This window comes from Heterodontus francisci, chromosome X, assembly GCF_036365525.1.
Source record: "Heterodontus francisci isolate sHetFra1 chromosome X, sHetFra1.hap1, whole genome shotgun sequence".
Classification (NCBI taxonomy): Eukaryota; Metazoa; Chordata; class Chondrichthyes; order Heterodontiformes; family Heterodontidae; genus Heterodontus; species Heterodontus francisci.
Window position 1 is genome coordinate 17,294,102 of NC_090421.1, and position 25,810 is coordinate 17,319,911.

A 25,810-nucleotide genomic window follows, 5' to 3' on the forward strand; every position below is an offset into this window, starting at 1 on the left:
AGTGCCACACAACACGATGGACGGGTATCCTCAGGGTGAAGACGGGACTTTGTCTCCACAAGAACTGTGCGGTGATCACTCCTACCAATACTGTCAAGGACAGAAGCATCTGCAACAGGTACATTGGGGAGGACAAGGTCAAGAAGGTCCCTCTTGTTGGTTCCCTCACCATCTACTGCAGGCCCAGTCTAGCAGCTTTGTCCTTCAGGACTTAGCCAGCTTAGTCACTAGTGGTGCCACCGAGCCACTCTGAGTGATGGACATTGAAGTCCCCCACCCAGAGTACATTCTGTGCCCTTTCCACCCTCAGTGCTTCCTCCAAATGGTGATCAACATGGAGAAGTACTGATTCATCAGCTGAGGGAGGGGGTAGGTGGTAATCAACAGGAAGTTTCCTTGTCCATGTTTGACCTGATGCCATGAGACTTCATGGGGTCCGGAGTCAATGTTGGGGACTCCCAGGGCAACTTCCTCCCAACTGTATACCACTGTGCCACCATCTCTGGTGGGTCTGTCCTGCTGGTGGGACAGGACATAACCAGCGATGGCGATTGAGTCTGGAACATTGACTAAGGTATGATTCGGTGAGAATGGCCGAGTCAGGCTGTTGCTCAACTAGTCTGTGGGACAGCTCTCCCAATGTTGGCACAATTCTGAAGATGTTAGTGAAGAGGACTTTGCAGGGTCGACTGGGCAGTGTGTACTTCTGTCATTCCCAGTGCTTAGGTCTATGCCGGATGGTCTGTCCGGTTTTATTCTTTTTCAACTTTTCTGTCGCGGTTTGATACAACTGAGTGGCTTGCTAGGCCATTTCAGAGAGCAGTTCATAGTCAACCAATATTGTTGTGGTTCTGTAGTCACCCGTAGGCCAGACCAGATAAGGACGGCAGATTTCCTTCCCTTAAGGACATTAGTAAACCAGGTGGATCTTGACGACAATCTGGTAGTTTCATGGTCACCATCACTGAGACTAGTATCTTATTCCAGGTTTATTAATTGAATTAAATTCCACCAGCCGCCATGGTGGGAATTGAATTAGTGTCCCCACAGCATTAGTCAGGGCCTCTGGATTAGCAGTCCAGTAACATTACCACTAGGCCACTGTCTCCCAAATTTTATTTGAATTGAATGGCTTGAGGAGTTGAAAGGCCTACTCCTATTAGGTTGAACCCCAAATCCCTCTGCTCTTCCACATCACCCAGCTTTTCCCCATCCAAATTATAATTACTTTTATTTTTATACCAAAATCTACCATCTCTCATTTCTACGTGCCACTTTTTTTAAAAACCCATTCTGCCATCTTTTTAATGTTTTCGCAGCTTCCTTTGGTCCTCAGATATAGTTACTATGCCTATTTTAATATCTTGTGCAAATTTGGACTGTGCTCCCTGCAGTCCTATATCCAAATCATTGATGCACAGAGTGAACAATCGTGGTTCTAGAATAGAACCTTGTGGGACACCAGTATCCATTTCCAATCAACGTGAGAAAATCACCCTCAACTCCCTCCTCCCTTCTAACCTGCTTCAATATAATTTGCTACCCCTCCCCTAATTCCTTAATGTTCTCCAATAGTCTCCTATATGGTACCTTGCCAAAGGGTTTCTGACCATAGCCATATCTTTCCCTTTCCACCATAACTGCCACCTCCTCAAAGAACCTTGCCCTAGTTAACCTAAATTGGCTCCAGTCCCTCATGAGAATTTAAAATGTGTTTAAATATCTTCATGGTCTTGCCCGTCCTTATGCCTGTAACATCCTCCAGCCCCACAACCACTTTCCATTGCACGCTTTGTATCTTGAACTACGGCCTCTTGTGCATCCCACCTACCTTCACCCAACATTGGCCATCGTGCCTTCAACCATCTAGGGCCCACACTCTTCAATTCCATCCCTAAACCTCTCGGCTTCCCTCTCTTCGTTAGGACCCTCCCGAAAACCCACATTTTTCCCCCCATTACCTCTTCCCTTGGCTCTGTGAACATTGTGTCCTACGTGAAATGCCTTGGGATATTAAAGGAACTATATAAATTCAGCACAGGAGGCCATTCGGCCTATTGTGTCTTTGCCTGCTCTTTGAAAGGGCTATCCAATTAGTCCCACTCACTGCTCTTTCTCCAGTGCCCTTTATATTTTTTCCCTTTGAGTATTTATCCAATTTTCTTTTGAAAGTTACTACCGAATCTGCTTCCACCGCCCTTCCAGGCAGCGCATTCCAGATCACAACTCACTATGAGTAAAAAAAAAAAAACCCGTTTCCTCAGGTCACCTCTGGCCTGTCTGCCAACCACCTTAAATCTGTGTTCCCTGGTTACTAACCCTCTGTCACTGAAAACAGTGTCTCCTTATTTACTCTATCAAACCTTTCATAATTTTCAACATCTCCATCAAATCTCCTCTTCACCTTCTCTGCTCGAGGGACAACCCCAGCTTCTCCAGTCTCTCCATATAACTGAAGTCCAAGCTGCAGGCATTGCACGGCATCGGGGCGAAGTGGTGGTAGGGTGGGTGGGGGGGCGTTGGTCACAGACAGTTTGTTCTTGGAGGTAGTCACATCTCTTAGGTTAAGTAGAATTCGAGTTGGTCAATGGTCAGGGACAGGAGGGTGTGACTGCATGTCAGGTAGGTATGGGAATCCAGGATATATTGATGGACGAGCCTCGGATCTTTACTTTTACCAACAGGTAGGGGGGTATAATAATATATTTATTATAGGTAGGAGGTGCTTACTACCTGCGTGGATGAGAACAAGGACTGCAGGGTGGATGGGCAAACTGAGCATAGCACCATAGTGCAGGAAGCCATTCAAGTGGGGGGAGTGAAAAGGAATGTGGTAGTTATCGCCAAGAACATGGCAGATGGAATACAATGTGGCAAAATGTAAAGTTATCCACTTTGATAGGAAAAATAAAAAAAATATTTTGAATGGTGAGACACTGGGAAATGTTTGCATGCAGAGGGACTTGGATATCCTTGTACATGAATCGCAAAGTTAAAATGCATAAGCAATTAGGAAGGCAAATTGTATGTTAGCCTATATTAGAAAAGGATTGGAGCAGAGGAGTAAAGAAATCTTACTACAATTATACAGGACTTTGGTGAGGTTACCCTGGAGTACAATGTGCAGGTTTGGTCTTGTTACCTAAGGAAGGACACACTTGCCTGAGAAGGAGTGTAACAAAGGCTCACGAGACTGGTTCCTGGTATGAGAGGATTATCCTATTAGGAGAGATTGAGTAGACTAGGCCTATATTCCCTGAAGTTAAGAAGAATGAGAGGTGATCGAAGTGAAACATATAAAATTCTTAAGGGGGCTTGACAGGGTAGATGCTGAGAAAATGTTTCCACTGGCTGGGGAATCTAGAACATGAGGTCACAGTTACAGAATAAGGGGTCGGTCATTTAGGAACAAGATAAGGAGAAATTTCTTCACTCAAGGGGTTGTGAATCTTTGGAATTCTCTCCCCCAGAGAGCCGTGGAAGCTCAGTCGTTGAGTATATTCATGACAGACAGCCACGGATGTTTGGGTACTAAGGGAATTAAGGGATATAGGGATAGTGTGGGAAGGTGAAGTTGAGGTAGAAGATCTGCCATGATCTTGTTGAGTGGGAGAGCAGGCTTGAAGGGACAGATTGTCTACTACAGCTCCTATTTCTTATGTTATATTCTTTAATCTTGGTAACACATCCATTATTTGGTACTTTGTCAAGCACCTTTTGAAAGTCCATATACACATCAACTGCACTACCCACATCAATCCTCTGCATTAATTCAAATAATTCAATCAAGTTAGTCAAACACTATTTGCCTTTAACAAATCAATGCTGACTTTCATTCATTAGCCCATAGTTTTCCAAATACCAATTAATTTTGACCTGGATTATTGTCTCTAAATGTTTCCTCGCCACTGATGTCATTTTGACTGGCCTGTATTTGCCAAATTTATCCCTTTCCTCATATTAAACAGGGGTGTGACATTTGCAATCAGTCCACTGGCACCAACCCACATCCAAGGAGAATTGGAAGTTTGTGGCATTTTAACCTCGATCATTTGTCATCCAGGGAGCTCAAGCTTTGAATGTCCTTTCCTTCCCCCCCATGGGAATCTGCACGTGAACCATCTCCTCTTTGAAGGTCTCCCATTGTTCAATTACTGTTTTGCTTACCAACGTTTGATTCCAATCCACCTGGGTCTGATCATTTTTCTGAAGTTAGCCCACCTCCAGTTAAGTATTTTTACATGAGTGCACCTTGTTCTTTTCCTAACTATTCTAAAGCTGATATTATGATCGCTGTTCCCCAAATGCTCTCCCACTGAAACATACTCCACTTGCCCCACTTCATTCCCAAAACTAGATCCAGCACTGCTTCCTTCCTCATTGGGCTGGAAACACACTGAGCAAGAAAGTTCTCTGGTACATATTTCAGGAATTACTACCCCTCTGTCCTTTGTACTGTTACTATCCTGGCCTATATTAAGATAACTGAAGTCGCTACTCCTCTAGTTAGTTCTTGCATCTTTCAGTGATTTGCCTGCAAATTTGCCCCTCTACCTCCTTTTCACTATTTGATAAACTGTGGTATACGCCCAGTCGCATAATAACTCCTCTATTCTTCCTTAATTCTCAAAGTAGATTCTTTGAACCCTCAACTACATTATCCCTCTCCGGTGATATAACAGTTTATTTGATCAATACTGCCACCACCCCTCCTCCTTTTTCTCCTTCTATATCTTTCCTGAATACCTTATAGCCAGGAATATCAAGTTTTCAATCCTCCCATTCTTTGAGCCACAATATCATAGTCTCATGTGCCTACAGCTCACCAACCTTATTTACCGTGCCCTGTGAAATCACATACATGCACTCCAAATCCAACTTAGACTGCTTCACATTTGCCCCCTGTCTGATCCCTCCTACTTTTGAACTATTGTTTACTCTCGTGCTATTTGGCTCTTCCAGTGCTCTGCGCACCTTGTTTCACTTCTCCATTGTTTCATCCTGGTGCCCATTCCCCCCACAAAATTAATTTAAAACTCTCAATAGCATCAAGCTTGTTAAACATGATCACCCTTTCTGAAATCCATGCTGGCTGCTTCTAATTATTTTCTCTGCATCCAGATATATAGTAATTTCATCATTAAATGAAAGATTCCAAAGATGTTAAACTAACTGTCCTGTAATTATCCAGATCTCTCTCTCTTTTTGAGAATGGATATTACATTGGTCATTCCCCAGTCTTCAGACACACATCCACCCTCTAAAGAACCCTGAAATATAATTTCAATGGCTTTCACGAGTTCTACCCCATTTCCCTCAGAAGCTTCAATGTATCCCATCAAGTCCCAGCACTTTGTCCTCCTTTAACAAACTTTTCTAATACTTGCCTTTTATTTATTGTAATATCTGTCATCTTACTTTTAACTAATTCAGGATTTTCCTCCTCCCCAGATCCTGCTCTATTGTTAACACTGCAAAGTCCTTGTCAAGTATCCCTGCCAGTTTCTATCTATCCTCTACTAAGTCACGATCCTCTCCTCACAGCGGGCCCACCTCACATTGAACAATTCCCTTTTTACTGATATATTTGTACAATACTGTTCTTTATCATTTTCAGATGCTCTCCTCATACCCCCTTCCTTGCTTCCTTCACCTTTTATTTTATTTTCACATAATCTCTCTTAATTTCAATCTTTTTAAATCATACCTATAGGCCCCCAGATGCCCTTCTCTTCAACATTATTTATTCACAGTATCCAGAAACTTGAAAATATTCTAATTTTTATTGGTATTTATTTATCCTGCAGCTCTGCAATCTCCTGTGTGCCAATTTCTGTTTCCAGTTCACATTAGCTAACTCACTCATCTTGTGAAAATTCGCCCCTTGGTTTTTGTGTTAACCTTTACCTTTCTATTTTGACCTTAGACCTTCAATTATGTTCACTATTCCCCAAGTGTTCCCCATATTCACGGCATCTATCCGATCTATTGCATCATTCAAAACTAGACCTAGTGCTGCCTTTCCCCTGGTCGGTCTATGGACAGACTGTTCGAGGAAGCAGTCCTGTACACACTGCCGAAATTCCATCCCCTTTGTTTTATTTACCCACTCATTGACACAGGGAGGGAGTAATCAAAATCTCCTAGAACAACTTTAATATTTCCCTTACTCTGTTTACAGATTTCCTCCTCCATTTTTCCCTTCCACAGTTAGGAGGTTTGGAGTACAATCCTAGTAATGTAACAATCTCTTTTTACCTTGAATTTCCAACCACATTGACACTGTCTGAACTTCTTGTGTACATCAGTCCTCTCTACAAACAGCAGGTTTTCCCACCTTCAATACGGTCACTCCTCATCTCCCCTCTAGATCTTTACCCAATTGTTTTGAACCTATAACCTCTGGTTAATGACTCACTCTCCAGAGGAAACAGCCTTTCTCTATTTACTCGATCAAAACCTCTCATCTTGAAAAACTCTATTCGGTCACCTCTTCACCTTCTCTGTTCCAAGGAGAACAGTCCTACCTCTCCTCATAACTGAAGTTCCTCATCCCTGATAACATCCTGGTTAAACCTCCTCTGTACCCTTTCTAAGACCTTTACATCTTTCCTGAAGTGTGGTGCCCAGAATTATCCACAATTCTCCCGCGGAGGTCTAACCAGTGATTTATAAAGTTCCAGCATAATCTCTCTGCTTTTATATTTTATTCCTCCATTTATAAACCCAGGTCACCCACAGCTTTTTAACCACCTTATCAATTTGCCCTTCCACCTTTATGGGTGTGTGTCTCTGGACACCAAGGTCTCTCTGTTCATTGACACTTTTTTAAATTGTATGATTTATAATTTCCTGTCTTTCCAGATTACTCCTCCCAAAGTGCAGCATTTCACACTTTACCACATTGAACTCCATCTGCCATGTTTCTGCTCATTTCACCATCCTGAAGCCAATAACTATCCTCATCACTATCTACTACTTTACCAAGTTTGGTATCATCTGTAAACTTTATCATGCTACTCTCTACACCAAGTCTAGGTTGTTTGTATTTTTTATGCTCTTTTGGGATGTGAGCATCGCTGGTAAGGCCAGCATTTATTGCCCATCCCTATTTTCCCTTCAGCAGGGGATGGTGAGCTGCCTTCTGTTATCAGTCATCCTTAGCAATGGATACCCAGAAATTAGTTATAGGCTGGAATCTAATTGAGGGGTTCGGAGGTTTATTTATAGAATAACAGATACCTGGGAGTGAGTTACAGACTGGAATCTAATCAAGAGGTATGGGGTTTGGGAGTGGAGGGGAGGGAGTGGGTTATATATAGAATAGCAGTTATCCAGGAGTGAGTTACAGCTGAAAACTATTCTAAGGTTTTATACGTAGAGCAACAGATGTGAACTGTGGAATTTTTTTTTTTTTTAATTACATGGCAGAGATGAAAGAAAAATAAAGAGCAATCAGATTACTTACAGACCATTGGCGAAGTCGTGCATTACTGAGCTCATACTTGTAAACGTCAATATCGGGATCAATGCAAATGGCAGCTGCAAAGAATTGAAAGGTCATTTGTTAGAGCTAGGTCTGGAGAGCAGTGCCACTATGAATAAACCAGAATTATAGATACAACCATAATGAACACACAAACCCAGACTGATCTCCTTCCACAGCCCAGGTACATTCCGCCCTGACTAGTGCGAGAAGCCCAGCTTGTGTCAAAGATCCAATCCTGAATCACAGTTACTCACTGCTACATTTACAACAGATTCATCTGAGTCAAAGGTGGAATCACTGGGCCTGCACTCGTGTCTGAGTGACAGCAGCAGTGAGACGCTGCGTCTGTCTGCAAACTTGCCAACCAAAGTTGTCTGACAATAGCTTCAACATTTTGCCGCATTTCATTTAGCTTTAGCTTATTATTTCATCGAAGATTAACTAGATGGCCAGGGTCATGGTCTGGACTGAGTACGTCCACCTGTCTGTCAAGAGGATAGGAGAGTTATTACCCATCGCTGGTATACCAAGAGATGAAGCAACTCATCCATTACCCTGCAACCAGAGTACCTTCAGCCTTTGATTGTTTACTTTGGCCATCCCTGTCACAATGCTGCTCTCATTTTCATCCTTTTTCTGGCATTGATTTCTTTTTGCTTCAAGTAAGTTTTAAAAAAGATTCATTACATAGCGTTTAATGGTTAATTTCAAGTTCCGGACAACGGTAAATTACACATGCATTCAGTCAGAAGTTACTTTTTGGTCATTCCTACCATTTATTCAACATATAAAGAACAAAATCAGCACCATTGGTTAACTTATACCACCCCCATTTGACAATTTACCTCTCTCCACCTTGTCTTCTCAATAACCATGGGCCTCACCCAATTCCTTCAAGCAATAATCTGACCAAGATCAGGAATACACCACGAGGAATATGGGTACAGAGCATTCTTCTACTATTCTCTGTTGAGACAACATGCTACATCAACTGCTGCCCTCATAAAACTGAAGATCAAAGATCCAAATGTATCCTCACCAATACCAGGACTGGAAACAATGCTACTTGTTAGGTAAGTTTTACAATTAAGGATTGTTGGCTATTTGAGCCAGGACAGAATTTTGTTTTAAGCTAAAACACATCTGAGGGTCAAACTTTACGGGTTAATTCACAAAGCTTTTCTTGCTTTGCTGACATAGGAAAAGGATGGAGCACATCTTGACAAAGAGCAGATTGATATATTAATAAGCCTGCCAGCGAAACTGGTACACATATTGATCTGGGACAATACAGGGCTTGTCGCCTCATTTCAGATGCTTCCAGTTCACAGGAGGTGGTGTTCATGCATATTCAGCATGAGGTTGTCTGGTAGAAATCTACTTTTTGGAGGGCAGTAGGTGGGTAATTGGCAGTTCCCCTGGCCTACCCATGGACATGGAAGGAGTCGGGGAAAAACTGACAAACCTCCTGTCCTGGAGAAACACAAAGTGCAAAGACACATATGCTGGAGGTCAGTTAGAAAAAGTTCTGCAACAGGAAACAGGTCAGGCCTGGGCCTGTTGACTTAAACAAAAGAAATGACCAAGCCCAGAAGGTACCTTGGTCTGATTCAGTGATACAGCTGATCAAAGAAGAATGTTACGTAGCCCATTAAATGGGATACTGGGATGTGGTTTACTATTTTATGAGAAAAAAAACTGAAAAGAGTTGAAGTAACCAGTTACTCTGTCCACTCACTTACTGACTGTAAAGTAAAGCAGCTTCATGATTTGTATCAGTTCACATTTTAGCAGACTGGAGTAATGCAAGTGAGGGCACGTGAAGATCGCGGTTCAATTCATATAGAAAGGGGATCCTCCTCGTTATACCCCTTCCCAGGTGTTGCTATCAAAAGACCCAAATTTCATAACAGTAAGCAACTTCATAGAAGACAAAAGTATATCCATAAGATCAGGTTCAGATCCAAGGCTGAGACTCTCAAGTCAGAATTCTGTACACTCTTCACAAAGTTGGGGATGCAAGGGTGCTCATTAATCTTTGTTCCTTTGATCAGAACATGGCAAGCAGAAATTGCTGGTTCAATTCTACTGATGAAATGGGACTTCGGCTGTTCGATGAGAAGGTACTCTAGGTATTCTGGCAAGATATACCCAATATGTAAAGATACACATATAAACAATGAGCAAATAATAGAACCAAATAAATGGGAGAATTAGGCTTACACGTAGCAGATGTTTAATATGGATAATTGCAAGGTGAAAAGCCAAGGACAGAGGAATAAGCAGTTGTAATGCAAGATTCATATTGGTAGAGTACAGGACACAACTCAGGAAAGAGATTTGAGCTGGGGTGTCTTGCTGAAATCAGCAATGTAAAAAACTGCAGACAAGATCTGAGTGTACAGACAGGGGGATTGGACAGAAGTCCCAGCAGGCGATAGTGAGCTTGTACTGAGCACTGGTGGCCAGTGGACCTGGAGTCTGTGGACCATTATGCTCACCGTACTATACAGGAACACACTGGCTTTGGAAGGAGGACAGAGGAGGCTCATTCAGCTGATACTGGGGATTAGACACCAAAGTACAGATGGACTCCAACTAGCTAAAACCGCGTAGCTTCCCAGCATAGCACACTGGTAAGCTTCTCACTGCTAGTCCAGGTAGAGCCACCCCATCGGCCAGATATTGGCTTACAGGGTGATCTGAAGCCAAATTTAAAATATCCTAACCACCTGCGAGAGGCCAACTACTGTAGGTTCATAGGTGAGCTAGACTAGTTACTCAATCAACAGTGCCCCAAAATACTGAAGATCATCCTTGTCTCTCATTATGGTTCATGAAATCAACTTATGTAATTATCTCTGCCACCCGACCATCTTTTTAAACACATTACTGGTCATTTCATCTGTACTTCCTCACTCATGGGTGTATCCTTTCTTTAACTCCTCCTTCTTATTCGCATCCTATTTCATTTTTTGTTACTCCTAATCTCACCATCGAATATCAAGTCATCATTCCAGGACCATCACTGACCTCAACCCCTCTGGAGATCTTCCCTCCACGGCCTCCAACATCATAGACCCCCCCACCCCGAAAAGCCCACGTCTACCTCCTTCCCAAAATCCACAAACAGGACTGTCCTGGTAGACCTATCATTTCAGCCTGTGACTGCCCCACTGAACTGATTTCTTCCTTTCGCGACTCTATTTTTTTCTCCCCTCGTCCAGTCTTTCCCCACCTACATCCGTGACTCTTCCAATACCATCTGTCACTAACAGTTTCCAGTTTCCTGGCCCGGTCTCCTCTTCACTATGGATGTCCAATCTCTCTACACCTCCATCCCCCACCAGGACAGTTTGAGGTCTCTCCGCTTCTTCCTTGAACAGAGGCCCAACTAGTCCCCATCCACCACCACCCTCCTCCGCCTGGCTGAACTTGTTCTCACATTGAACAACTTCTCCTTCAACTCCACTCACTTCCTTCAAGTAAAAGGGGTTGCTATGGGCACCTGCATGGGTCCTAGTTATGCCTGTCTTTTTGTTGAATATGCCGAACATTCCTTGTTCCAGTCCTACTCAGGCCCCCTCCTCCACCTCTTTTTCCAGTAAATGGATGACTGTATTGGTGACACTTCCTGCTCTTGTCCTGAACTGGAAAACTTTATCAACTTTGCTTCAAATTTCCACCCTTTTCTCACCTTCACGTGGTCCATCTCCGACACCTCCCTTCCCTTCCTCGACTTCTCTGCCTACATTTCTGGGGATAGGCCAACAAATATTCACTACAATCCCACTGGCTCCCACAGCTCCCTTGACTACACTTCCCCTCACCCTGCTTCCTGTAAGGACTCCATTCCATTCTCCCAGTTTCTCCCTCTCCATTGCATCTATTCTGATCATGCAACCTTCCACACCAGCGCTTCTGCTACAATTTCATTATTCCTCAACCAAGGATGTCCCCCCACTGTGGTTGACAGGGCCCTCGACCACTTCCGTCCCATTCCCCGCATTTCTGCTCTCACCCCTTTTCCACCCTCCCAGAACCATGATAGGATTCCCCTTGTCCTCACCTTCCACCCCACCAACCTCTGTATTCAACAGATCATCTGCCACCATTTCTGCCACCTCCAACGTGATGCCACCATCAAACAGATCTTCCCATTCCGAAAGGAACGTTCCCTCCGCGACACCTTGGTCCACTCCTCCATTATCCCCGATACCACATCCCCTTCCCACGGCACCTTCCTATGAAAGCGCAGGAGATGCAACACCTGCCCTTTTATCTCCTCTCTCCTCACTATCCAAGGTCCCAAACACTCCTTCCAGACGAAACAGTGATTTACTGTACTTCTCTCAATTTAGTATATTGTATTCGCTGCTCACAATGTGGTCTGCTCTACACTGGGGAGACCAAACGCAGACTGGGTGACCACTTTATGGAACACCTATGTTCAATCCGCAAGCATGACAATAAGCTTTTGGTCGTCTGTCATTTTAATTCTCCACCTTGCTCTCACACTGACCTCTCGGTCCTCGGCCTCCTGCAGTGTTCCAATGAAACTCAATGTAAGCTTCCGGAACAGCACCTCATCTTTCGATTAGACAGTCTACCGCCTTCCAGGCTCAACATTTGAGTTCAACAATTTCAGATAGTAACCTCTGGCCCCATTTTGTTTCCTTTTCCTTTGAAGGTTTCAGTTTTAGTCTTGTTTTTCCTTTATTTTTGCTTTCAGGCGGCAGCTGTGCATCATTTTCCCATTCACACCTCCTCTAGACACATCTTCTGTTGCTTTACTTGTCCCATTACCACTCCCTTTGTCCCTGCACCATCAACTCTTTTGGCATTTAATCTTTCCAGTCTTCTACCCTATCAAAGAACTTCCCCTTTTGATCTTTTTCCACCCTCCCCCTTGCTTAAAAGCTATTATATTACTAATTTTTCCCAGTTCTGATGAAAGGCCATGGACCTGAAACGTTAACTCTGTTTCTCTCTCCACAGATGCTGTTTGGCCTGCTGAGTATTTCCAGCATTTTCTGTTTTTATTTAAGTAATTATTTTAGATTGTTTTGTATTTGGCAAGTTGATATCTTGTTGATAATAGTGGAAAAATGACAGAAAAGAATGTGTGGGACCTGGACTGGGTCAGGGTTCACTGGGCTTTTGATCCAGGACTTGATTGGGTGATCCAGGACTGGGATAGAGATTACTGAGGCTGGCGCTCTGGGACTGAAGTGAGTGAACCAGCAGAGAATGACAAACAAGTGATCCAATTCATATTTTTTGTGAGAAAAGGACCTGCACTGTGATATCAGTCTTAAAGTAAGAAAAAAAAGACTGTGCCAAACTCAGACTCCAACATGAACTTTTTAGAAGCATAAAAGGCAATTTACCCACAGTTCTATCCTTTCAAATCTTAATCCCACCCCTCAATCTCCTCTACAGAAACTTATCAGATCGTCTCAAATCCAATTGTACTTTGCATTCACATCCTGTCAGATAATGCTGCTAAAAGCCATATGAAATCTCACCTTAGAATTGGTGAGGAGAGGTACAAGATACATAGATGCAGTCACACACCAGGATTCCACACATGCAATACAGTCCAAACACTGTCTGCTCCAGACTTTCCTGTAAACTGTCTACAAACTGTTGCCAGCTTCTGCACAGTAAAATTCCTGTCTGCCTCTGTGCTCAGTCTGCTTATCTGACATCTAGACATGGATTAGTCACAAATTCTTCCAGCTCATCACCAGAAAGAGTGAAGTCATTGTCTTCAGACCCCATCGCAAATGTTGCGCCCTGCTACCAATTTCATCCCCCTCTTCAGCCAGAGACCATCCACAACATTGGCTGACTTTTGGCCTTGAACAGAGCTTTTAACTAGAATTGACTACCCCAATACCCAGCTGGTTGGCCTCCGTACTCTTATAAACTCCAGCCTATCCAAAACTCACCTGCTTGCATTCTCGCCCACATCAGGCCTTCAACTGCATCCTCACCATCCTACATTGGCACCCTGTCCCGCAACACATTGAACCTAAAATTCCTGCCCCCGTCAACAAATTGCTCCTCAACCTTATCCCACTCAAACAATGCATTCTACTCCAGTCTTATACGATCTCTTAAATGTTCTTACCCCCTAATGCTTTCCGTTCATTCCACCCTTGCCAACACCACCTCAGTGTGATCTCCCTCCCCTCCCCCAATAGGTGGCAAAGCCTTCAAGCTGCCTCAGCCTTGCTCTCTGAAACTCCCTCCTCAGGCTTCACTATCATTTCAAAAAAAACCTCAAAATCCAACTTTGATCAAGCTCACTGTCAAGCCTCCTAATTGCTCTCTTCCTGGCGCAGGAGTTTCCTCTAATTTGTCTGTGAAGTGCCTTCTTAACTTTCAAAGGCATGTCCAAGATGTTGCTGTTGAAGGGGAATCGTCTCACCTGCATGCTTTGGAGAACATTTAGGAAGTCATTCATTCCAGTCAGATGTTCCACATCTTGGAACAATGCCACGAACAGTGTTGGGGTGATAGCAATGGATCGAGTGAAGAGAACACGAGCAAAGCGGGACCATGTTAAGTTCAGGAAGCCCTTGAAATAAATATGTAAAAATATGTAATTTCTGAGTGCTTCACTTAAAGATTGATATTCTGTACACATTAAACACTCCCAGGGCAGGTACAGCATGGGGTTAGAAATAAAGGCCCCCTTGACAAATAATATATAAAAAGGGGCCTGGGGTATAAAGGCCACCTTATTTTTTAAAAAAAACAGGGTTAGATACAGAGTAAAGCTCCCTCTACACTGTCCGCATCAAACACTCCCAGGACATGTACAGCACGGGGTTAGATACAGAGTAAAGCTCCCTCTACACTGTCCCCATCAAACACTCCCAGGACATGTACAGCACGGGGTTAGATACAGAGTAAAGCTCCCTCTACACTGTCCCATCAAACACTCCCAGGACAGGTACAGAACAGGTTACATGCAGAATAAAGCTCTCTGAGCATCACCTCAAAAATGTATGTGAACCTTAATTGAAAAAGAATTTTTTTTTCTCCATATTTAACTTTCCCATCTACTGTTGCTAGTGACGTGGATTGTGGTAGTTATGTACTTCTTTTCCATCAAGAATTGATTTGAGACGGCCCCAAACTCATTTCATGGAGAACATTTTCAGCCAGCAGACAGACGAGACTTTTATTAGTATGTGCTGTATGGAAACCCAGGTGAATGGAAAGTGTAGTAGCCACAGTACCAGCCAGAGTCTCAGTTAGAGACGGAGGGAAGCACTGAGCATGTACACAATGATTAGATTGTGGGTCAATCATGATTAATGTTATTTATAAAAAAATCTATACTGATGCAAGTATCCTCCTTGTTATTGGGTCTCAGAGATGCTCCAAAGTGCTTCACATCCAATTAATTGCTTTGAAGTGTAGTGGTCATTGTTGTGTTGACAAATGTCAGAAGCAATCATAGCAAAAATTTTGCCTTGTCCCATCTTAACCAACATTACACTCTTCACCCCTGCAGATATTCAGTGAGCAACAGCAAGATCCCTATAGTTCACTGGCTCACAAAGTTCCTCCAACACAAACAGGTCCATAGGAAACAAGAAAACTTGAAAGGCAACAAAAAAAAAAAAAGACACTGAAATTCTTAAGTAAAGATTACCTCCATGACAAACTGTCCTGAGTATGTCCCAGTCATGGTTGAACTCTGACCTGCAGCCAGGATGCCAATGGCCCAGATGTAGAGAGCGGCAGCACCAAAGTAGCAGCCCAACACAACGCCCTTAGAGAAAGACAGCAGGAGGGTTATCGTAAGTGAGTGCAGCCAAGTTGTCACTGACTGAAATCTAAGTGCTCGACATAAATCAACAAGATGTCATTTACTGGGTGGTGGAAAAGAGATTTTTGGATTTGAGAACAATAGCACATTACTTGCTCCAACCTATATGAACCAGTGAAACTTCAACGAGAGTGCGAATGCGAGCGTGAGAACATGTGCACAGATGAATTGAGCATGGATTCAGTGTAACTGCACTGGGGCCCAGTCATTCATAGGATCCATATTCACTTCACTGTGTATCATACAGAACAGTTTCATTTTTCACCCTGGTAATCTCAGTTAATCACCCATACACTGCAAGCAGAAACAGCTCATTTGTATTTTACTGGAAGACTGCATTTTGGAGTCTTGATATGCCCTGATTTTCTGTTTCAAAACACTGGAGCACTTTCTCCACCCATAGTCATGAAAAAAACTCAACAGGGGCCATGCTGAATGTCACCTGTCTTATTTAAATGCATCGCCACTTACCCCTTTGTAGATATTAACATCGAAAGTCTCATTGTTCCGAGGGAAGAGACCGGAATATGGACCGCTATTATTGAAACAAGCATCGTGCTTCAAAAAAAGAAAACAATTTTATCAAAGTGCTAAATACTAGCCATAGCATACAGTATTAATCACCTAGCCATAAACCTTCTGAATGTATTTACCCTGCAGACATATCACTGCTCAATACCACAACAGTGCCTGTTTCTTCAGTCCTCTTCTCTTGACTTAATGCTAGCAGCCCTCAGATCTCATCAAAATAGCCACTGGGCAACCTAGGTTTTTTTTTTTAAAAACTGGAATTTATTGAGGTGACCTAGTAATAGGTGATTTCCCTCAGTCTTGCCAACATGGGAATGCTCTGAGCAGCTCAGCTGTCTCCAGAAGAATTGGGGGGGGGCGGGTGGTGGGAGTGCCGACCCCAAATGGGACTAGCCCAAGTGAAGCCCCAACGTTGGCCTGCAAGAAGTTAATGCAGGATTCTTGACTGCAGCTAGCGCACGGCACAGGGAGACTGAAGGACCAGAGTGGGAGAGAAAGTATCCCTTCACGTGTTTCAATAGTCAGTGGGCCAATACACTAATGAGTGAGATACTGGCCCCATACAGACCAGAAAAGCCCCAGCTTCCATCCCAGGCCTATGCTGAGTTAGCTGATGTCAGCCAAGGTGACAGAAGGGACACTAACATTAATCTTAGCATCCCTGGGCTAGGATGAAACAACTTTATATATATGGCAGCTGGTGGAATTTAAATTCAATTAATTAATAAATTTAATTTAAAAAAAAATCTGGAATTGAAAGCTAGTCTATGTTATGGTGCCATGAAACATCGATTGTCGTAAAAACCCATCTGGTTCACTAATGTCCTTCAGGGAAGGAAATCTGCTGACCTTACTTGGTCTGACCTACATGTGACTCCAGACCCACAGCAATATGGCTGACTCTTAACTGCCCTCTGAAATGGCCTAGCAAGCCACAAGGATTGAAAACAACGATGAAAATTTAAAAAAAATATAGGCATCACTTGACCATGAGTCAATGTAGGGCAGCAAGCACAGGGATAATAGGTGAATGGGATTTGGTGCGAGTTCAGACATGGGCAACAGTTTTGGATGACCTCAAGTTTACAGAAGGTAGTATGTGGGAGGCCAGCCAAGAGTCAAGTCGAGAGTTAACAAAAGACATGGATGAGGGTTTCAACAGTATATGAGCTAAGGCAGGGGCCGAGTCAGACCATGTTATGGAGGTGGAAATGGGTGATCTTAGTGATGGCATGGATACGTGGTCAGAAGTTCATTTCGGGGTCAAATATGACACTGAGGTAGAGAACAGGCTGGTTCAGCTTCAGACAGTTGCCAGGGAGGATGGAATCAGTAGCTGGGAACAGAGTTTATAACGGGAACCAAAAACAATGTCTTCAGTCTTCCCAATATTTAATTGGAGGAAATTTCTGCTCATCCAGTACTGGATGTCAGATAAACCATCTAACAATTTAGTAACAGTGGAGTCGTCGAGAGAAGTGGTGGTGAGGTACGCTGTACATGTGAAAACTAACACCGTGCTTTGTGATGATGTCACTGAGGGGCAGCATGTAGATGAGAAATGGGGGGGGGGGCCAAGGATAGATCCTTGGGGGAAAAACAGAGGTAACGGTGCAGGAAGAGAAGCCAATGCAAGTGATTCTCTGGCTGCCATGAGATAGATAAGAATGGAACCAGGTGAGAGCAGTCCCACCTAAAGGCCGGCTATCCGACCCAAACCCAACGGGACCCGACGACATGTGTCGGGTTCGGGTCAGGTTGGCTTGCACTTCCAGGTCTGGCATGCTCTATCACAGGTAAGTGGCTCCAATGTTAATTTAATTTTTGGACTAGAAAGGTGGTTTTGTTAGTTATTTTAAGCTTGTGCAGATCAGCAACAAAGTGAAAAACGGAAGGCAAGTTAATTGATGGTCAGGTCGGGCACGGGAAAAAAATGGAAGGACTCGGGCGTGGTTCTGTCGGGCTCAGGTTGGGTTTTTTTTTTGCAGACCCGAGCAGCTGGACAACAGTGGAGGAAGATGGCGTTGTCAACCATGCAAACAGTTGCAAATGGGTCATGAAGGATGAGGAGGGAAAGTTTACCCTTTACCTTTGTCACAGTCACATAGGATGTCATTTGTGACATTGATAAGGGCTGTCTCAGCTCTGCGGCAGGGACGGAAACCTGATTAGAGGAATTCAAACATGGAGTTCCGGGAAAGAAGGGAATGGATTTGGGATGCAACATATTCAAGGACATGAGGGGAAAGGATAGTTGGAGATGGGACGGTAGTTTGCAAGGATGGTGGGGTCGAGGTTTTTTTTTTTGAGGTGAAAGATGGCAGATTTAAAGCAGAGAGGGACAATTGAGAGAAAGAAGGGTTAACAACGTTAGCTATAATGGAGACCAGGAAGGGAAGTTGTGTGATCAGCAGTTTAGTGGAAATAGGATCAAGGGAACAGGAGATGGGCCTCATGGACAAGATGAACTCTGAGATGGCATGAGGGGAGATAGGAGAAAAACTAGAGCAAGATGAAAGTTTAGGGCTAGGGTAGGGGAAGCCTTAGAGGAAGTTTACCCAGGTGGGCTAGTGGAAGGGAGAGAAGCAGCGGAGACAGCTGATCGGATGGTCTCAATCTTAGTGACAAAGTTCATGAACTCCTTGCACTTATTGTTGGAGGTGAGGGTGGAGGAAATGGGGAGAGGGGTTTAAGACGACAGTTTGTAGTAGACAAAAGAAGCTGAGGTGTTAGGTTTTCATTCCAGGATGACACTGGAATAGTGAGTAGTTTTAGAGACGAAAGCAGGATCCAATAGCACTTTACATGGTTCAGCCAGATCTGGCAGAGAACAGCTAAACCAGTTGTCTGCCATATCCTTTCAAGTCTGTGTCCTTTGAACTTAAGGTAGCAGAACGGAGGGCCATACCAGGGTTAACGGCCATGGAGAGAGAAAGTAATGGTTTTATTGGGGACCAAGGCATCAAAGGTGGGGATGAAGGTGCAGTTGAGTAAATCAAAAACTACAGAAATGTCATGGTGAACAGAGGGCCAAAGGCTAGACAGTTGAGATTTTGAAAGAGCAGTTATAAGTGAATTGGAGGAAGGTTTTGCCCATGGGTGGACACAGAAGAGGTGGGGTTGGGACGAGGAAGGGGGGACATGGGTGGAGAGTGTTACAAGGAAGTGATCAGAGATAAAAAGGAAAATCTGCCAGGTTCCTGCTCACTATGCAGTGACCAAATACACCCCGGTTCAAATTCAGGTCAATAAACTCAGCAGGGATTGAACTTACTACCTTCTGGTCTGACTGACTGAAAATGACACCATGTCTTGCAATTATTAACTGAGCCATCAGGGGGAGTCAAAGCACTGAAAACAGTTCGATGTATTTTTCTTGATTGACAATAAGACCAACACTTATCAAAACAAATGAATAAAGACTCTGTTGTCCAATACATTGACCATTAGCCACATGTGGCTAATTGGGAATCCAGATGTGGTTAACTGCATTTCTGATTAACAAAATGAGTAATAGATGCTGTCATTGGGTCTCAATACTTATTTGCATTGCATATACAAGTGAACTATAACCTTTTTAGGCATTTGTTGGTAAAATGGTAAGATGCAAAGCAGAGTGTTTTTGGATCATTGAGTGCTTTGTTCCTTGGTGACAATGGTGGGAGTTGTTTATGTATAAAATATGTAAATAAATGTATTATAAGTGTTGGCCACTAAAAATTAGTATTTGTGTTTTAAATGATATCACTGAAGCAGCACCTGGGGCCAGTCAGCAATTTCTACTGGACAACACTGACTCAAGACAAGCATGTGCATATATGCAGGGTCACCACGCACCGTCTACCAGCTGTACACAGCATGTACAAAATCTCCTACTAGTTCTCAGTTGGTTCATTTTGCCTTCAAAGCTTAAATGAGAGAAGGCGTGATGCCGGACTGAAAACAGCCCGAGCTCGGTCAGCCTGCTCCAGTGGCAGCACAAACTGCCCAGACAGGCTATCAACAGGCTTTGTTGGTCATTTGAAGCCAGTGCAAATAGAGAAGGCCATGAAAACGATAACCAACAGAGGTAATATTAAACTTGTACAAGACCTCAGTTAAAATAGTGTACAATTTTGGGCATCCCATTAGAGGAAAGGATTAGACTGGGTGAGATACTAAAAGGGTGTGCGGGGGGTGGAAACAGTGGGATTAGACTGGGTGGAATGTTACAGGGTCGGGGGTGAGAGTAGAAGAGTGCAATTAGACTGGGCGAGTCCTTGTCAATATTCGCACAGTTTTAATGGGATAAATCCCTGTGTTGGAATGTTTGGTGATTGTGTATTGGAGCTGAGATTTGGGAATGGCCAACATCAAGGCTGTGTTTCCAATCAAGTGTGATAACTCCTGCACTCACCACTTCTGCGTTGGTCCGATTATAAAAAGCTTCTGCAAACACAGAGACCACGAAGACGTTGATGAGGAACGACACAAACAAAGCCAGGCAGGCTTCGATGAAGAAGTAGCGATTTGCCTCTTTCACTTCATTCTTATTGGCCCGGTTCACTTCCCTGGACTGTGTGAGAGAGAGAATGTCAGCACTAGTATTTCAGCGTGCACGGTGTGACTGGTAGAATGAAAGCTCCTTCAACAATGAGACACATTTCAAACAGTCCTGAACTTCCCGTTCAGTTAGGTCAGTAAACCAGCGTATCCAGGGTAGGCCGGGGAGAAAATTAGACAGGCGATGCTGAGCAGAGAATGCCCAGAGTAATACATACGAACTAGGAGCAGAAGTAGGCCATTCGGCCCCTTGAGCCTGCTCCGCCATTCAAGATGATCATGGCTGATCAGTTTGTTTCTAATTTCACACTCCAGTCTACCCCCGATAACCTTAGATTCCCTTGTTCAACAAGAATCTATCTCCGCCGTAAAATTATTCAATGACCCCGCCTCCACCACCTCCTGAGGCAGAGTTCCAAAGTCGCACAACCCTCAGAAAAAGTTTCTCTTCATCTCTGTCCTAAAAGGGCGCCCCCTAATTTTAAAAACAGATTTGCCCCCTAGTTCTGGACTCCCCCACAAGAGGAAACATCCTTTCCACATTCACCTTGTCAACACCATTCAGGATCTTGTATACTTCAATCAAGTCTCCCCTCACTCTTCCAAACTCCAGTGAAAACCAGTTCAGTCTGTCCAACCTTTCCTCATAAGACAACCCGCTCATTCCAGGTATCAATCTAGTAAACCTCCTCTGAACTGCCTCCAACGCATTTACATCCTTCCTTAAATAAGGAGACCAAAACTGCACACAGTATTCGAGATGTGGTCTCACCAACGCCCTGCATAACTGAAGCAGAACACCCTTACTTTTATTTTCAATTCCTCTCGTAATGAAGGATAGCATTCCATCAGCCTTCTTTATTACTTGCTGTACCTGCATACTAACTTTGTGACTCATGCACTAGAACACCTAGATCCCTCTGCACCTCAGAATTCTGCAGTTGTTCTCCGTTGAAGTAATACTCTGCTTTTTTATTCTTCCTGTCAAAGTGAACAACTTCACATTTTCCCACTCACTCAACCCATCTACATTGGTCTGCAAGCTCCTTATGTCCTCTTCACAAAATACTTTCCTACCGGTGTGTTATCTGCAAATTTAGCTACCATACCATCACTCCCCTCATCTAAGTCATTGATATAAATTGTAAAAAGTTGAGGCCCCAACAGACCCCTGCAGGACGCCACTCATCACATCCTGCCAATCAGAAAAGGACCTATTTATGCATACTCTCTGTTTTCTGCCAGCCAGCCAATCTTCTATCCATGCTAATATGTTCCCCACTACACCATGAACACTTGCACAATAACCTTCTATGTGGCACCTTGTCAAATGCCTTCTGGAAATCCAAGCACAGTATGTCAACAGGCTCTCCTTTATCCACAGCGCATGCTATAACCTCCTTAATGATCGATTCTAACACCATCCCCATGACAAACGTCAAGCTAACTGGTCTATAGTTACCTGTTTTCTGCCTCCCTCCCCCCCTTCTTTAGAGGGGTTATATTTGCTACTTTCCAGTCTGATGGAACTATTACAGAATCTAGTGAATTTTGAAAAATTAACACCAACGCATCTACTACCTCATTAGCCACCTCTTTTTAAGACTCTAGGATGAAGTCCAGCAGGATCCAGGGGCTTGTCAGCCCACAGCTCCATCAGTTTGCTCAGTTCCACTTCCCTGCTGATTGTAATTTCACCAAGTTCCTCTCTTCCTTCCACCTCCTGATTTACAGCTATTATTGGAATGTATTTTGTATCCTCTATAGTGAAGACATCCGCCATTTCCTTATTATCCAATATTAACTCCCCATTCTCACTCTCCAGAGGACCACTCACTTTACTTACTCTTTTCCTTTCTAAATACCTGTAGAAACTCTCGATATCCATTTGTACATTTCTAGCTAGCTTCCTCTCACTCGAATTTCTTTCTCCTGATTAACCTTTTAGTCATTCTCTGTCATTCTTTATATTCTGACCAATCATCTGAACTGCCACTCATCTTTGTGCAATTATATGCCTTTTCTTCAAGTTTGATGCTTTCCTCAACTTCTTCAGTTAACCATGGATGGTGGGTCCTCCCCTTAGAACCTTTCTTTATAGTAGGAATATACTTATTCTGAGTATTCTTAAATATCCCTATAAATGTCTGTCACTGCTTCTCTATTGATCTAACTCCTAGCCTAGTAACCCAGTTCACTTCAGCTAGCTCAGATTTCATGCCCACATAGTTGCCCTCATTTAAGTTTAAAATACTAGTCTTAGACCCACTCTTCTCTCTTTCAAACTGGATGCAAAATTCAATCATATTATGATTGCTGCTGCCTTGGGGCACCTTCACTATGAGGTCATTAATTAATCCTGTCATATTACACAATACCAAGTCTAATATAACCTGCTCTGATTGGTTCCAGAACGTGCTGCTCTAAGAAACTACCAGGATGCAAATGTTGGAATGACATCACACAAAACATACTTAGTTATTGGCATCCTTGCAACGTTGTTCATTGTGGATGACAGGATTTGTTTAAATTGGAGTGGCCAGTGTGCCTAGTACAATCCACAAGAGTGATTGCATTCTGCAAAGCACCAAATGCATAGGAGTTTCAACTTATTGAAAATGGTTTTAAATCTTTGACTGCCAGCCATGCCAACTCACAATACCAACCTGAGGCAGGTGAAATAAATGATCTCAGAACACACCCTCAATATGTTCATGACCCAAGTGTCAGGAAATAGGTCAGAGGCACCGGCAAGAGGGGTGTGGAAGTTCTGGCCAGCTCATATGCAAAGAGCAGGTGCGTGCACATTAGGCGAGGACTGGATTGAGCTTGGCTGCCAACAGCCTGGCCATTCACCATTTATGCTCACACATTAAGAGCGGTTACTTGTGCGAGTTGCAGGATGGCAACTGCTGTTTGCAGCAACAGATGCCACCTTCAGGATAACTTGAACTAGCCAATCCTAGCACTCCCATGCTTGAGGTCATTTAAAACAGGTTCAACATTCAAAAGCACACTTTGGAAGTCAGCACCAAATTTCCATGTATCTGAATTCCTGTACCCACCCAAACCAGATGTGACAGCTATGTGGGATGATGCAGTTCCAATTCAATCCTGCTCACACATGGGCCCACTTTCAAACACTCTCAACTCCTTCAATATATTGCCTTCGCAAGGGGATGATCGGTTTTAGATTTCTTGCAATGTGTGCCAGCAACCATAAAGAAACATACAAATAGCAGAAAACTACACACACATACATTATATAATCATACATATGCATGGAATGAGTTCTCATTGCTGTAGCACAGGTGACAGGATGTGTCAAATGAAGTACTTCTGCCAGTTTATTACTTCAATACAGTCGCATGTGAACATACTGACGACTGCCTGTATGGGGAGGCTGATTGTACGGGAAGGGCTGAGCACACTCAGCCGCCTGTATGGAGTGGGGTGGGATGTTGTGTCACAGAATGCACTGACAGGTCGCACGTACACGGGTGAAGGTACTGACCATCACCTCTACTTGTTGAAGGTACTGAACGTCCCCTGTACATGTCAGAGTAAACGGGCAGAAACTGTTCCCACTTGTGAAAGGATCGAGAGCAAGTGGGGAACAGATTTCAAGTGATTGGTAAGAGAAGCAAAAGTGACATGAGGAAAAACATTTTCACGCAGCAAGTGGTTAAGGTCTGGAATGCGCTGCCTGAGAACGTGGAGGAGGCAGGTTCAATTGAAGCATTCAAAACGGAATTAGTTATATGAAAAAAGGAAGAATGCGCAGGGTTACGGGGAGAAGGCGTGGAACTGAGTGAATTGCTCTTTCAGAGAGCCGGTGCAGACATGATGGGCCGAATGGCCTCCTTCTGCGCTGTAACAATTCTGTGATACCTGTCACTTCTGGCAGGAAAATGGGCAACACAGGGGTGTGTGTCATGCCATTCTCTCTCCCAATTCTAATGACACTTCGTGGAGGCAGGATGGGAAATGCTGGCAAGTATTGAGCACTCATTTACCACTATGTAACAAGCAGCTCTACTTCAGTCAGTCTGAAATATAGAAAGGGAACTTTGATAAGATCCAAGGATAAGGATACACACAATACTCACCTTGACCAAGGCAGAGTGTAGGTAGATATTGTGGGGCATGATCACAGCTCCGACAATTCCAACTGCCTGTTCCAACTGACGGTTTCCACAGCCTTGACAGTAGGGAACAAACATCCCCTTCAGCAGCTGTCCCTGGTCTGGCTTTACAGTCACGTACTGTGGGACAGAGAAACACAATCTAGCAGTGAAGAAACCAAACCTCTATAACCTGAAAATATGGCTTACCTTCCTTGCATGCTCCTCATTTCAAACGACATGCATCCTACACACACTATATGAGTATAACCTAGCTTGATTGTTTCGCGGAAACCAAATGATTAATCTGTACATAAAAACTGTCATGGCTTTGAAGATGGGCAGTGCTGCACATGGTCTCCTACTCTCACATCATAGAAATCTTGAGAATGTGTGCCACTGCACCAGGTCAGTTTGACCTGAAGCTAAACTGATGGATGGGCGGGACTGATATGGTGCTGCAGATCATTTAGGGAATGAAGCCAAGCCTACAAGGTACTTAATAATGCTTCTTTACTTAAGTATCCACCACACACTGTAGGACTACACCAAAGTAGTATAACATAGAAGGTGAGAGCCCTGCAGAGAAGCCAGAACACCAGCTGCCAGAACAGATCTATCAAGGATAATGGTATGCTACAGCCAAAGCTGAATAATCATGCTCAGTAAATGTGTTAGGGTTACTCAAAGTGGCAGTCTTACAAATACCATTAAGTGGAACATGGCAGACATGGGAACATAGGGATCAAATAGATCACGGCTGAACTGCATCTTACCACCTACCCACCTTGGTTCCATAATCCTTAATAATCTCAGCCAACAACAATCCATCAATCTCAGTTTTTGAAATTCCCAATTGATCCCCAGCTTCAAAAACTGTGGGAGAGCTCCAGATTTCCACGACCCTTTGTGTGGAAGAAGTGCTTCCTGACATCACCCTCAACAGCCTAGCTCAAATTTTAAGGTTCTACCCCCTTGTTCTGAACACTCTGCTGCCTCCAACCTGAGGAAATAGTTTCTCTCTATTCCCCTATCAACTCTTGTAATCCTCTTAAACATCTCTATTAGATCATCCCTTAATATTCTTTCTGACAAACCTACTCAATGCAATGTCTTCATAATTTAATTCTTTTAACCAAACATGAGTTTAAAAGCCTGTGGATTTCCACATGCATCAAAGGATAGCTGCAGTAGCTGTACAGAATTCCCGAGAGTAGTACCAACTACAGACACATAATTGGGCATAACACAAAATCAAGGCCACAAAATGTGCCC

At 43.6% G+C, this 25,810-nt stretch overlaps 1 protein-coding gene across 8 annotated transcripts in view; it reads right to left on the minus strand.

Moving 5' to 3' along the window:
- The window catches only part of slc11a2 (solute carrier family 11 member 2), a 110,844-nt gene that overhangs the window by 21,217 nt on the left and 63,817 nt on the right, over window positions 1–25,810 (minus strand). For all 8 annotated transcript variants that reach the window (XM_068024628.1, XM_068024625.1, XM_068024627.1 and 5 more), the window contains 6 exons: window positions 24,521–24,676; window positions 20,266–20,424; window positions 15,810–15,896; window positions 15,162–15,281; window positions 13,926–14,075; window positions 7,469–7,542 (listed from right to left, as the gene is read on the minus strand). In XM_068024628.1, coding sequence (XP_067880729.1) covers window positions 7,469–7,542; window positions 13,926–14,075; window positions 15,162–15,281; window positions 15,810–15,896; window positions 20,266–20,424; window positions 24,521–24,676 — 746 coding nt within the window. The remainder of the gene's footprint in view (window positions 1–7,468; window positions 7,543–13,925; window positions 14,076–15,161; window positions 15,282–15,809; window positions 15,897–20,265; window positions 20,425–24,520; window positions 24,677–25,810) is intronic.